General features: G+C 47.0%; 1 protein-coding gene across 3 annotated transcripts in view; it reads left to right on the forward strand.

Annotated features, from left to right (window-relative positions):
• The window catches only part of DDAH1 (dimethylarginine dimethylaminohydrolase 1), a 92,451-nt gene that overhangs the window by 52,756 nt on the left and 24,699 nt on the right, over positions 1 to 14,996 (forward strand). Inside the window, exon 1 of one of the 3 annotated variants that reach the window (XM_038183372.2) lies at positions 5,369 to 5,489. The exons of the other annotated variants lie outside the window; for them this stretch is intronic. Within the exon in view, the coding sequence (XP_038039300.2) occupies positions 5,487 to 5,489 (3 nt within the window). The 5' untranslated portion in view covers positions 5,369 to 5,486. Of the gene's footprint in view, positions 1 to 5,368; positions 5,490 to 14,996 lie in introns of those variants that run through there. 3 annotated transcript variants of the gene reach the window in all.

A 14,996-nucleotide genomic window follows, 5' to 3' on the forward strand; every position in this document is an offset into this window, starting at 1 on the left:
AGAACGTCTGTTGTTGCAGTATGTCTGGCTGAACCAGAAGCAGGAAATTCTTGTGAGAGCCTGTCTCATGAGATTGCCAGCCAGCTCCGAGGCTGGCCCTGTTGCTGGCTATTAGTGCAAAATGGGGAGGTGGGGATGTAGCTGAGAAGGAAATAGCTGAAGATGGGCAAAATGGCTAATTAGAAATGATGGTAGCGTGTGTATGGGGGGAGGCAATGGTTTTCTTTGTTTGGAATGTAAAAGCAATGAATAAATGAAGCAAACGTGCATCATGTCCCTTCTTCCAGTGGAGGAGGACATGGGGAAGCTCCCTTAACAGTTTGAGAGCTCCTCTGCTGGAGCAGGCCTGGCACTACTCTTCCTTGGGGCCTCCCTCTGGTTCAAGGGGGGCCAAGCCCAGCATTTTGGTTCACAAGCCTTTTCTAACTTGTAGGTCAGGAATTTTTCCTTAACCTGGGCTAGACTCTGCTCTAAAACTTTCCGCGCTGTCGTGTGCAGGGCTGCCTGGGCAGAAGCCAAGATGCCGGCACTGAAGGGAGGGAGCTGAGCTTTAACCTCCGTCCAGCAGACTTATTCCACCTTGGCTCCCTTTCAAGACAATTTTAAAAGCTGTATCCAGCTTATGCTGCCATTTTCGGCATTATTACTCCTGGTGGAGCTGTAACGGTGGGGAACTTTAAAGGAAAAGGGCATAATGGAAACTGATTAGAAAAGTGGGGAAAGTCTCGGGGTGCAATAAAGCCTTGCCCAAAGAAGGGAAGGGGACAAGGGGAGGCCTTAAAAGGCATGCATTCGATCACAGCAGGGCAGGAAATAGCTTTAGGAGAGTTTTTCTTTGGTCCATTCATAACCTGGTTTGTACCTCATTAACTTTCTGTTAGTGCATTTTTTCTTCTAAGGTCCAGGGTAGTTTATTCCCACAGAAGTCAATGTGAAGAGTCATTCAGTGCCAAGTGTGATCTCTCCTGCGGATTAAACAAGAGAAGCTCCCAGCATTGCTTTCATCTGAAAGAGATGAGAAGCGTGTTGAGGATGTGCTGATGATGCATGCTTTATTTACTCCATCTCCATGGAGCTACAATAAGCTTCCTGGAGGTGCTTTACTAAGGCTCTAGCACCTTTTTTCTGTAATACGTTGAATGTGCAAGTGACAACCCCTGTGAAACCAGTTGCAAACTTGCTGCTGCCTCCATTAAAGTTGTTAGGCAGCTAGAAACTACTGATATGAAGGAATCTCTATAAAAGCTGCATGGATTAAGAAGATGCCTGTTTAAGACCCTGAAGATTTTCTTCTGTTTCAGATACTCCCTGCTTACCTCAATTTCATCTTGCTAACTGTTGTTCTGCAGTGCTAAAATCAGATTTCAGGTATTTTCAACTCTTTCTTGATATCCTTTAGGAAAGACAGCTGGGGTTCTGTCTTGCTGATGAAGCCTAATTTGAATGACTTTACTCATCAAGTCCATTTAAAGATTCATTATGTTCTATCTAGTCCAACAGTAAAAATACAGAAGTATCCTGTGGGCAGCCAACTGCTGAAAGGGAGGAATTAGTTACAGGAGATAAGGTAAGATGATGTGGGATTAAAATGCAGCGAGCAAGATTCTGGTTTGATACTGGTGGAAAATGAGAGGGATGCTAAGGGAATTAGAATAGGCTGTGTGTCTGGGGCTTCCAGTCCTGGACAGCAGGGTAGGTGAGCATTTGGGATTAGCTCATCCTGCCCGTGCCTCTTCCTGTGCTCTGTAGCCCTCTCCTTCTAAGAAGGCTTGCCACAGACAGCACAAAAGACAGAGGATGGGCTCTTGCAACCTTCTGCAAAGCCTGGATGGTTAGCAGTGCAGCGGGTCTGCGTCCGTAGTGAGGAAACAGCAACCCAGAAGATGGGAAACCCATGAAACAACACACTATGTCTGAGGTGGTGGTGCTGGCCTTTACCCCAGCTGCCATGGGGTGCCTGGATCCTATGGCATGACAGTAGGCACCGAGCCTGGAGGATGGGTACCGGGTAGTCCAGGGCTATGGGCAGGTCTCTGAAACTTGGGGAGAATTAAAACTAGGTGCTGTAGGTTGGAAAGTGCTGAATGTTGTCCGGGTTGGGTGTATCTACTAAGTTATATTAAGGACCATTTGCTTAGTCTTTAGAGTGTGAAATAAGCTGCAAAAAATAAAATGCCTTATGGACTTAGTTCGACTTTGTCCCTGTATCACAACTGTGTGTTAAGCTGTTTCTCCAGTAGACATGCAGCAGATCTTTGGAAGTGCTTGCTGCTAAAAAAACACTAATGCCAGAAAACACTAATGCCAGGGTCCTTGGGGAAGGTCAGCTCTGGGCTGGAGGAGAAACACTTCGTATGGTTCCCCAGGTGGCCCAGGAGCATCCACGCAGACCAAGGTGTAGCTCCAACTTCTGTTTCCTGGCAGAGATCAAGCTGTGTATTCATTTTTATCTTGTTCCGGTTTTGCTTGAAACAAGGATGATTTGATGGGTTTTACTTCTATTTGTATGAATAGAGGATCTTTTCACTATAAATCTGAGATAAAAATTCAAGGCAAATCTCAGGAGTCTGGAAAACATTCCAGGCTGAACTTAAAGCATTTCTGTACTCTTTCTGAAGTGCTTGTTTATCTTGTTTGCTCTGATCAAGAGAACATCTGAAATGAACAAATAAGCTGCCTGAACATCTAGCATCTCAGGTCAGTTGCAAGGAGCCCGCTGAAAGCTGCTGCTTGTTTTTTCAGGTCTGAATTCTTCCTGTCTAAGTTCAGTCTTTGCTTATTCAGGTAGGATTTTGTGTACCCAGAGCAATTAAGTGGTGGGCACGGGTCCTTCTCTAGCATTTCCCTTCTCAGGGCTAAGGTGTGTTCTGAGCAGTGCTGGCTCTTGTCCTGCTGTGGTGGTGCCTGGCCCCTTTCAGGCAGGGCTGTGCTGTATGCCTGTGGTGGGCAGCAAAACCCTGTGCTGCGGGGGTGAGGGAGGCAATCAAGAGCTCCTGCAAGAATTCGTGAAAGCTGTTGTTCAAGTGTTTGTTGATTCCACTCTAGGTTTCAGTTGCAAGCAAGAACAGATGTGTACTGCACTCCTAGTTCTGCAGCCTGAGACTCCAGGGTGGCGCTATCAGGGCTTCTCAGTTGAGCACTCCCACGTTTTTGGGGTGTACTCACACATGAGACTTGTTGGGCTGATTTGGCAGTCTCTGCACTTAACCCCAGCAGGTGGCTAGGTACTGCTGGCAGTGGCTTCTGGCACCATGTGCCATTGCTTGTGCCTGGATGCGTTTACAGATGTAAATACTGCAGGGCCTGGTTCTGCTGTCCCATCATGTTAGCAGTGGCCATTAAATCCTCCCTTGGAGGGGCAACATGAGTGCTTAGATCCTGCACTCCACTAGGTTTGGGTTCCCATTGCAGGAAAGCTCAATGCACCAAGATTCATCCATGTAAATCCTCTGTGTCATACAATGGATTAAAATAGATTCGGGGTTTAGCTTTGCTTCCTGTTGGATCCCAAGGTGCAGAGCAGCTGCTGTACCTGGTTTCTCTGGCAGAGCTGAAGGGTGTGCACAGCTTCAAAGGGGGCATTAGGGTCTTTGAATGTCTGCTGCTATTGGTGTGAAATTCCTGTTCCAGGAGATATGAAAAGTAATAGGACTTTTCTTAGATTGCCCAAGTTTTCTCTTGACTGAAAACGTGAATTTTTACCGAGAATGTCATGTACATGTGATATAGTTGCATATTAAGGGTACACAAATCTGTACAAGTTGCATACTCTTTCATAAAGGAAACTAGTTCCTTGTGAATGATGCTGCAGTTTTTATTACTGCAGGGAACAGCTATTACATGGCAATGTCTGCTGAGGGTTGGTTGAGTTCATCCATAAGAAATATTTCCAGTCTTGATCTAACCAGCTTTTAAACCTGGCCCCCAAGAGGCAGAATGCAGAGCTAAATCATGACACCAGTGAACACTCTGAAGCAGCACGGTGTGTTTGCTGCCCACCTTTCTCTTTCATCCTTCTCCCTGACTCTATTCCAGGACATCTTGTGGAAAAAGGAAAAGCAGTTTCCTTTAGAACTGGCTGTTTTTCTTCTTCCCGTAGACCTTTCCCCCCTCAAGTTAAATGGGAAAACATATTATGCAGTATTTCTGCTGCAGAGTTAAATATTGATGAAGATTAAGATGCATTAAATGACTGAGGAAATTCATGGGACAGGAAGAAAAACAAACAAAGCCCAGAAAATTAAAAAATGTTCAAGTGTATGAATAGCTCTTTCTCTCTGCACCTTCTGCGTGACTTCCAAAGAAATGTTTCAGCATCTTGATGTGAATGTTCCAGCTTCCCGGAGCCGGGGACAAGGAAGTGCTGTACGGCAGCAGCTATGGGGGGGAAAATGTTCAGTGCTGTGTTGCTCTTGGACTTCCTCGGAGTATTTTTGTTCCAGATGTTAAACTGTTATTTTTTCAGAAGCCTTGCAGAATTGCCAGAATGCTGGATTTTTTTTGTGAAGGATTTTCCGAACCCCAGCTGATTATCACAACACACAAGAATCCGAACTCAGTCTTGGCTTCGCGGTGCTCCAGCAGCTGCAGAAAATCTGGGGGAAGGCGCAGGTTCACAGTGCTGTCACTGGCTGCCCTTGGACGGTCACACCAGGAGCGTGCAGCCCTGCTCCCTGCCTCCCTGGCGTGGGCATCGTGTCAGCCCCTGAGCCACGCGCCCCAGGCAGGGTCACCAACGCAGCGTGCTCCGAGGCTGCAGCAGAGCAGCTCAGGGTGCAAAAATTACTTCCATCTGCCTCCACTCCAGCAAAGGGTAGCTTGCTCAGAGGCAAAATCAGCCCCTAGCATTTTTTGTTTCTAGATACGATATTTTTTTTAGCCTGTGGTACACGGTGATGCTGGTGGTGCAGGCAGATCAAGCACTGCTGTTCCCCACCAGAGTGCCAGTGCTCTGGCTCTTCTGCGGCCCTGCTGCTCGTATTCTTCTGAGCCCTTTGGTCTAATCCTTGTGGAAGCAGATGGAAAAAACTTCTGGGCTCTGGTTTGTCTATCGAGTGTATCCCACTGACTGTCAGTGAGACGTTCTCTCTACAAAAGAAGTAACTGTAGAAGCACTTTCTGTACCTGCTTCTCTCTTCATCTGCCTGATTTTTGTCCTTGTATGCTTACAGGAACTCTCAGCTGTGGCATTCTTGCACTTCATGCATCTCCCCAACACTTGCTGCACCTCCCCAGCTGCCTTCGCTGTGCTCTGAGGGGCTGTCAGCCAGTACAGGCAGAAGCCTGCAGCCAGCCTGGTGTTAAGGCAGCTGGGAGCTCTGTGCTCAAATTCCTTCCCCTGACCACAGCCCTCCTTCTAGAGGCAAAGTCTGCCAGCCGGCCTGGGTGCTCTGCTCTCCTCTGCCGAAGAGAGCTGCATATTTTGCCAAGCTCCTCTGCTTTACCAGGAAGAGGGCTACTGTGGGCAGTGTGAGAGCCATGGGCAGATGGTGAGTGGGCTGGTGTGCTGCAGCTGGGGGTTCTGCCATGGGTCTTGGGCTGGAGCCTGGTCGGTAAGGACAGTTGTGGTGGTTCCCTGGGTGGCAGGGGGGCACCATGCTGCTGCTGTGCCTGAGCTGAGTGTTGGTGCCCTGTGGCTGCAGAGCGTGGGAGGGCTGGAGGATGGGACCCACTGAACAGGTGAAGGAGAAAGGAGGCTGAGAGGTGCCTTTTTTAAAGGGTGTCTCTTCAGTTGGTACTAAGTGGGTGGCAGGAAAAGCTGTGCTCACTAATCGTGACTGGAGCAGGAAGGGAAGGGGCCGTGACTTACCCTCTGTGCCTTGGTGCTCTTGCAGTGTGGGACTAATCCCAGCAGTGTTCTTCCTGTGTTGTTTGTGCTTTATAATATTTTGTAAAGATTTCTTCGAGTTTGTTCTTGTGTATTACAACTTCCACATGGAGCGTATACAGGAAACTCTTCCAAAGCAAGAGATGAAGTGTGGAGTAAAACCGGTCAGTGAAGGCAGAAGTTTGGCTGTAGAAATACAAACAGCCTTGTCTTTGCAGGAACAACCCTCAGGAGGAATTCAGCTGGATCCCTGACTGTGCTTTGTGAGCAGTAAAGCAAATGCAGCAGTGCCTCAGGACAGCTGTTGGCACCCTGTGCCACCTCCTGCTGCTCTGGTGGGGCTGGCGGGTTGCACAGGTCTCTGAATACGTGAGGCAACGCTGGGCCTGCAGCAGCAGGAGTGAGGGTAAGCCCATCTCAGTCGGTGAGGCCTTGGGTAAGAACCTGGAGGACACTGACAGGGGTTGTTTCTCTTCCTGTTTTAGAACAACGGGAACGGAAATGGCAGCTCCCTGCTCACACACTGATGGGTTTTAGTGGTTCTCTTTGAAAGGTACCATTATTCCAATTAAGCAAAAATAACCCCAAAAAAGTATCAGTTATCATAAAATCAAGATGTTACAGTTCAATTGTATTTCCAGACTCCAACAAGCTGCTGGAATGCATGCAGTTTAACTTTCCTCTATGATATAATAGTTTAAAAGAGATCAGGGTACATTTTACCATAGTGTCTAGCAATGTGCGTTTATTCAGACTTTTGGCAGGCAGTTCTGCACACTCTTGCTAAAACTGTGAATCATCCATTGTTGGCCGATTGCACTCTAGTTGCTAAGAGATCTGTCAAGTGCATACTGAGGCTTAATTCTACATTTCTTCTAAGAAGGGCTAAATGTATTAAATTGGAACATGTCACATCCTTCCTAAACAAGTAATTAAGGCGCTGCTATGAGCCTGTCTGAGGGAGAGAAGAGAAGGAGCTGGGAACAGCTGGAAGACATAACTTGGGCTGGGGTCGGTCCTTCTGTCTGGGAACGTGGGGCTCACTGCATGTTGAGCTTTCACAACTTGATGCACAGTGGAAATGGAAAGAGAGGAGGGAGATGTATTTTAAAAAAAATTGCAAAATGACTTGTTTTTTAGTGTCCTTATATAAACCTCTTAAAATGACCTAATGCTGTTTCACACAGTGTAATTTTCAGTAATGGAAAGACAAGACGTCAGTGCTTCCCGGGCTGCCTTGCCCCCAACCCCTCCCAAGCCAGCTCCCTCCCAGTGCTGCTGCTCCCCGCTTGCCCAGGGCCTGCTGTGGGCATGGGGCGCTTTGATTGCGGGCCAGGCCCTGTAACATCCCTGCTTGCCAGCAGAAGTGCCAAGTAAGGGGTGCTGGCAGGTGTCTGTAACCACTTTGCCACTCCTGAATAGCCTCAAGGAGGCCTTTTACTACCCACAAGGAGAAAATTGATCTGTGCGGTAGCACATCAGCCTAGTACATCTGTTTCTGTGAACGCACTTATGCCTGTGTGTGGATGTGGGGCAGTGAGTAAAAAATGGTGAAAGAAAAGAGTTCTGTAGTTGGGATATTTGGACTCATCTGTTCCTCAGTTACCTCCTGGGCACTGGCAGCAGTCTTGACAGGAGCCCCTGCCTTGCTCACCAGGCTCAGCACCTGCCTCCCTCTCACTGAGTGGGGAGGAGGTGGTGCCCAGTCAGTCTGCCCATTGTGGTTTGTCACTACACAGGCATGCAGTGGGGTCCCGGCTCCAGCCTCTTGTCCAGCATCTTCTCGCAGACTGGGCTGCCTGCTGCAAGTTACCTGAGCGATGGATTCCCCTCCTTTTTAAACATTTCCTTGTGTAGCTCTTTGTGAACATTGCTGAAGCCCTCTTTTAATCCTCTCTAGTCAGCAAAATAGACTGAGCTCTGACAACCCTGCTTTGACTGAGGTTTCCGAAATGGTGCCCTCCTTCCCAGTCCCTGGTGCTGGCTGGCCCCACTCTGAGGGCAGGGACACGGCCCTGGGGAGCGGCGGTGGCACCGTGGGCACTGGGCTGGTTGGCTTCTGCTGTTCCTGAGGGTGCCCCTGCCTGTCTGCCCAAAGGCCCATCAGTCCTGGGGTCACGGCAAAAGGCCCCATGCAGGTGATGGTGCTCTTCTGCCATGGCTTGAGTTGCAGATTAAAGATGGTCCTAGCTGCTGGGCCACAGGGCCGCACACATGGGCTGTCCCTCCCTGCTTGTGGCCTGGTTTGTGTGCTGCTCCATGCTCCTGTGCTCTCAGCAGTGCTGGCTTTGTGCTCCTTGTGTGCTGCTTGTGTAACCCCACAGCAGTGGGCTTCCTTTTGAAACACCTGTTCTGCAAGGATTTCCATTAGCATTACATCTTGAGACAGACATGAGAACTTTACTTGTATACCTACAGCTGCACCCAGTCTTACACATCTCACCCTGCCATTCAGTGCTGTCACTCCTATTGACTGGAGTTATCCTCTCACTTAAAACTGTGCCAAACTAGGCAGGATTGATTTTATGTAAAAACACGCTGATTGGTATCAATTGCTTTAACCTCCTGCAATTCCCTGTTACTCCCCTGTCAGTCACTTTACAGTTTGTTCTGGCATCCCCATTAGGCCACGAACACCGTGCAGCTCTGCTTCAGGTGGAGATCACCCTGACCTGCTGTTTTCAAAATGAATTTTAGTATCTGTTCTTTAATGTCCTCCTGGGTTACAGCTGGATCGAAAGTGACTCTCCATGATGCAATCTGAATATTTAACTGACTTTTTCCCAAACACAGAGCAAAAATATTTAATGCTCTATTTTTATATGAATATTGAAAAATTCACCCTTTCCAGCTAGTAATGAATCAGCACCGCTGTTGCTGTTCCTGCTATTCCTTAGATGGAGAAGCAAAGCTGAAAAAAATGTCCTTCTGAATCTTGATTCTGCTGTCGAGAGGCTTTCACCAGGTCCTTTTGCTTTCAAAAGTTCCTGTAATTTCTGATATATTGCACTGTAACTCATTTCATACAATTGTTCTGGCTTTTTTAACTGACTTTAATTTTTCCTCTACGCCAGCTATAAATATCCATTATGTTTGCTTCTTAATCTTGTATGGTGCTTTCTCACATGTGAGTGCAGGAGGCTTTCTGAACATTTAGTGACATTTTCATAAAACTGCTCCTGGGGATACTCATTTCTAGCATGTGGATTTGCTGCTTAATGATTTGTCTTACAACTATTTCAGCCTTGAAAAAATCGTGCTTGTGAACATTACTCATTGTGTAGCTGCTTTTGCTTATTAGAGACATCTTGTCTATGAAGTCTGTCACTCATTCAGTGAATTTTACCTTCATCACTTTCAATGTAACTGGAAGAGCATGGAGTATTATCCATATTCAGAACAAAATAACAGGCTTTATAAACTAATATCTGCTAACCGTGTGTTAGGTTTGTCAGGAACGCCATCCTCCTGCTCACTGCGATGAGTGGTCTCTGGAGGGAGGAGAAGCTGTGTTTCTCCCCCTAGCTGAAGTGAGTATTGAAAAGATGTACATTCCAGTGTGTTGCAGACATGCTTGATGCCTTCACTTTCATTTTATCCTGTTAATCTGCTGAAGCTCAAGATAAACAAGCCAAAGAGAAGATCATTCTTCCTGCTCTGACCCTCCAGACTATGTGTTTCTGTGCTTTTTCTCTTTGCTGTTGTGTAGCCACACTTAAAACTCTTCAGCCAAAATGGGTAGGAAAACAGGCTTCCTACCTTTCTCTTCAAGCACTTACTGCTTGTAGGACATCAAAAGCATTCAGCAGTCAATGGAGACGAGTTTTAAAAACCCATCCTAACATCTACAAATAATATAGCCGCTGTTATCTTTCTAAGTTTCCACTTTACTGCTTCACCCGCGTATCTGTAAGTACGTGCAATGTGGAGATTCACCAGCAGCACCTTGTGCTGTGGAAGCTAAAACATTTGCCATGTGACACATGCTTCTCTGGTTCTCCCTGGAAGTAACCCAGTGATGGTGAGAAGTGAATGAGGAACTCTGGAGCAGTTTAGCTTCTTGGTGGAACATAATGAGCAAGTTTTAGGGCATCTTTTATTTCCTCTGGCAGGAGGTGCACTAAGGGCTTGATGCTACACTCACACACAATTGTCATTAGGCCGGGCAATCCCAGCAATTCCCAAATGCTTGCCCTGTGATGCAGGTGCTATTTCCCTCCTCCCAGTCTGGGCTGTGTGTGCATCCAGGGCTGTGGTTCTTGATGGGCTTAGCGGCCCAACGCAGCAGCGCTGCCCTCCCCTGGGACAGCAGCTGCTCCTGGGCCCATGGCTGAAACCAAAACACCCCCTGAGGAAACATGCTCTTAGCTCCTCTACAACAGAGCTCATGAAATGCTTTCCATTTAACTCTCGTGAATGACCCTGCTCCAGCATGAAGCTCGCTTTTTATTTGCTCCAGGTCCTGCAGGTACCTGTAGGCTCTGGCATCGCCTCTGTCTGGGCGTGCTGCAGTTACAAGCTGTCGGGTTGCTGCCGCACCTCAGGCAGTTTTGATAACAGCTGGTGAGGTAATCGTTTCCATTTTGTTATGATTTTATAAATTTCAGCCTTCCCCTTTATTTCTAAGCAGCGGTGAGTTTATGTAGTGCTGTGTGGGGAAAGGAAAAGCCATCAGGCAGTCTGCTGCATCATCACCTCCTGGCTGTTACTCCAGCAGATGTGCTCTCCCTTCCACCCAAGCCTAGACACAGGCTGTTCTGCCTTGGGTCCTTGTGTAGTGGTGGGCTTGAGCCGATCTCCTGGCACAGGCATAGCCCTGAGCAGGGGACATGTCAGGGGCTGAGGTGGTGGGAGGATAGGGCTGAGATGTGCTGGCACCCAAACCTTTGGGAATATCGTGGCCACCCAGCAAAAACAGAGGCTTGGATGCTGTGAAACTTGGGCACATGCTGCCTCAGGTACAGGGGGTGTAATTAGGAAATGTGGGTCATCAAACTGTATAATCTGGCTATGAGTAGTTCTTTCTGGATCTGCTCCTCCTTCAAAGTAGCTCTTATTAAATAATACCTTAGCTTAAACCCCCCTAATTTCTAATATGCATTTAGAAGCCTGCACAGAGATATTTCCCTTCCTGAAGTAAATGCAAGACAAAGTGGTAGGGTGTCTAAGCAGCTGCATCTCCTGCAAAGTGCACAACGAATGGAATTGTTAAGTACGTGAAGGGAGATGGCTTTGCAAAGCACTTTCCTCTTTTAAGGAGTATGCTTGGGTTAGGAGTCACATTTTTTAACTGAAAGAGCTTTTGATAAGTGGAATCTTTAACCTGTTGTTTTTTTTTTTAACTTTGTTATCTTGCTTTTCTTTGTTCTCTGCTGTTCCTGTACATTTAAAACAGGTGTGGTGGTTTCCCTTTGTTTAAAATCCATTTGCATTTTATATTTGTACAATGCAGAGTTTATACAGCAGCACAGTGCAGCAGTAATCCAGTTGCAGACATGTCAAAGAAATTACTCCTATCAAAAACACAACAGCCCCCCCCCCCCATTTCCCTGCACTTTCTAGCAGAACGTGGTATTTAGCGCTGTTAAAACAATATGGTCTTGCTTGGTGGGGAAGGGAGCACCTGTTAGTGCCTGGAAAGTGGCTTCCTTACAGGAAGGCTGAGATTTGCATTCCTGCAGTGATTGTATAAAACATTAAGGACAGCTTGGAGGGGGTTCTGACCTCAGTGGGGTCTGGGTTCACACTGCTACCTGCCCAGGGTTTGTGCCCCACGTTTGGGTCTGACCATGTGGGCTTACACTTGGTGGTGCTGGCAGGGCTCCGGGCAGTGTCAGCCTCTGGGATTTGACTCGGAATGACTCGGGCTTGCAGTCGGCTGCTGCCATGAGCGTCCCATGGTGTGGCTCTGTGCCCGCAGCCTTCCTGAGCAAGCACCTCGGGAGGGCCGGGGGCATGGCGTAGGTGCGCTGCTTTGGAGGTGTGACCTCTGTCTTGTGTGTTTAACGTTCACATAGTGTTTGTTACGAAGTGCTGTGGTTTATGTGCGGGTGTTGGTGCTTTTAAACCAAGCCCTGCCTGCGAGCTGTACGGCTTGGCCCTGCAGGTGGCTGGAGGGATCTCTTAGCGAGATGCGAGGAGGTGCAGGGTGCTGAGCAGTGCCTGTGGGGCAGCACTGGGCAGCATCGTGCCTGCAGGGAGTACCGGCAGTGACTTGGGGAGCCCCAGGCTGTTCCCACACTGCCAGGCAGCATCCGGCGGGCTCACAGGGAAGGGGGTGTGTGTATGCATGGCTTCCTACCTCGTAAATACGTGCAGATGCGGAGAGAACGCACCAGCCGCTCTGTCTCCTTGTGTGTGCTGCTTCTGTGCTCCCTGCTCTGTTCTCCTCTCCTCTTGTTGCTGGCAGCCTGTAAAAGCAGCTCGTGTGAGGCGGGCTCTTCCTCCAGCTCGGTCGCGTTGAGCTGAATGCAGAGTAGCTAAAGAAGGACAGTCACTTACATTTGCTGCAGATTTTCCTCTAGGGCTTAAGAACTTGTTAAAACCTGTCAGTATTGTATCAGAGTACTTCAGGTTATTTTCAGGTTGAGGTGTCACAGCTAGCGCTGTGATGACCGATTTGTTCAGCGGATCGCTTCTGGTTTACTTGTTGGTACCGGGGTATATCGATTTTGACTACTCTGACTGTTGGTATGTCTTCGAGGATTTAATTCCATTTTATGTGTTTCAGCACATTTCTGTATTCCTTCTTGGATGACACCTCTCAGACAGCAGAACCTCCCTGGAATTAGATGGGGGAAGAAAATGGTCAGAACTCGCATTTTCTGCTGTTACTGTGGTTATATGTCTACACACTTTAGGGCACTCCTGCAGGATGTGTTAGCGCAGCTAAAATAAGGCCATCAAGTCAACTTCTGTAAAAGCATGAATGAAACCTATTATTAGAGGGGGAAAAACACTGGGTTAGTATAACCTCTGCCTGTGGGGCCCTCGTTATAAAATAACAAGGGAGCAACCGGATGTTTCTCAGTGAAAGGTCAGTTACTGAGGGAATTTAATGCTCTTTGCCTGTGGCGATGGTCATTGCTCCTCCTGGGCTGGCTACTGGGGACTTGGCTTCTCCTTGCTGCCCTCTGCAGCTTGTGGACCTGCTAGTGACCACTGTGTGTCCTTCATGGCTCCCCACCAGACAGGTGAGGTAGGGCCAGATCTTCTGAAGATCCTCTGCCATTTGTGCAGCTGAAGTCCTTGGGTTGCTCAGTGCCCACCTTGGCTGGGCAGTGGGAAGAGAGTTCGGATCTGGATGGGAACAACTGCTCCAGGGCCCTGCTGAGACAGGGCTGGGTAGGAGCCGCCTCTCAGCAGAGTAATGTTAGCTAGTGTAAACGGAAACTTCTCAACCCTGTTCTGAGAAGGAGGTTGATATGCTTTTAGAAGTTACAAAATTTGGAGACCTCTTGGTAAAAATGACACACACCCAGCAAGATCAGAAGGCAGTATGCTCGTGTCGTGACAATTAACTCTTAGGAATCTCAGCAAAATCTGCTTTAATGCAAAATTAACACTTTTGGAGTGTTTTTTTAGGAGTCTTTTATATTTGTTTTGATTGTTAAAGCTAAGATTTGGTGAAGAGAGGAGGAAATGAGTTGTTGAAATGAAACTGCAGACAAGAGCAAACCTGATGGGGCACTTGGAAGCCCCAGAGGCCATTCCTCTGCAGGAAGCCCCAGCAGTATTGCAGTATTTACTGCTGCACCCAAACTGGGAGCACCTCACTCAAGAAGTTACTATATATATATATTTTTATATATATATATATTATCCTGCTTGAGGCATAATTATTTTTCACTTCTTTAGTGTAGATTTTCCTTTAAAAAGAGTTCCCTACCTTAAAATAAGTGGAGTATTATCCTTGCCAGAGATCTTTCAGCCTCTTTAGAATAGGGCATTTAGATGGCTTGGGACAAAGTAAGCATGGTGAATGCTCGGTGTCAAGTCATGAACAAACGGCACAGAAACATTAGTACAGTACAGAGTGAAACCTGACAACTCGCCGTTAAAGGAAAGGAATGCTACTGTATGGTTCGATTGTGATCAACTTATCTTCAAGTGGGTTTATTAGCAATTTAATGGAATATTGGTTATTCAAGAGCCATAATAGCCCTGGCTGAAATGTCCCTTCTGCTCAGCTTTCCCATACCCTGTGGAATGAGCAGAATGTGACAGTCGAGCTTTCAACAGGCTTCATGAATTTTAAATACTTTTCAGCTGTGAAATGGGGCACATGGCGTGTGGTCAACAGTGGACAAGAAGCTGGCAGCCGCTGTGGGTATTATGGGATATTGAGTGTCTGGGAGATAATGAATGCTTGGCTTATCCAGGTGCATTCTTGGCCCACTGTACATGTCCAGGCAGAGTAGAAGATATTTCTCTGTCCAACCTTTAACAATTGATCATTTTGTAATTGTAAGCAGAAAGTATTTAGAACGTTACTTTCTCAGCATGCCTGTGTACGACTTAAATTTCATGTCATCATCTTTATCCAGCAAAATCTTCGCTGTTTTTCTGTGGCAGTGCATTCACACTGCTTAAACTTTTCCACTAACCTTATTCTATGCTTAGTAGATCTTAGCGAGCCTTTTTTCTATAGTGACTTGAAATCTCCATCTTTTAAGCATTCTTTTTTTTTTTGCTGTCAACTATTTATACTTGATTGAAATTATTTCCACTTGCTGTGGGTTGAAATTTCAGCCTTTTTGTAGTAAGCAAGCAGATTGCTGGCTCCTGTCTTGTGGGAAACAGTGTCCCTACATTTCATAGGCGAAGTGTTGTAAGAGAAAGGGGAAAGCCAGGCGTCCTTTACTACTGGTGAGCTATGTAGAGTTGTTCTTGTGTGCTTCCATTCTGCTTAGCTGTTAAAACATGACACACTTCAAGGACATCCCGTTCAGTGGTGTTTTAACTGTGTACAAATCTAACTACAATGGATTTGTTGCAGATCAGTGGAATAACAGTGGTCGAGGGTAGAGTTTTTTCCACAGTATGTTTTATCTCTTGTCTATGTAGGAATTTGCTGAAGGATTTTCGGTCATTTTACGTCTACATAAATTTATTTCTATAGGCATTATGAAAAACACTTACTAAAAACATGTTTGGGACTTAATTGTTT

This window comes from Anas platyrhynchos, chromosome 8, assembly GCF_047663525.1.
Source record: "Anas platyrhynchos isolate ZD024472 breed Pekin duck chromosome 8, IASCAAS_PekinDuck_T2T, whole genome shotgun sequence".
Classification (NCBI taxonomy): Eukaryota; Metazoa; Chordata; class Aves; order Anseriformes; family Anatidae; genus Anas; species Anas platyrhynchos.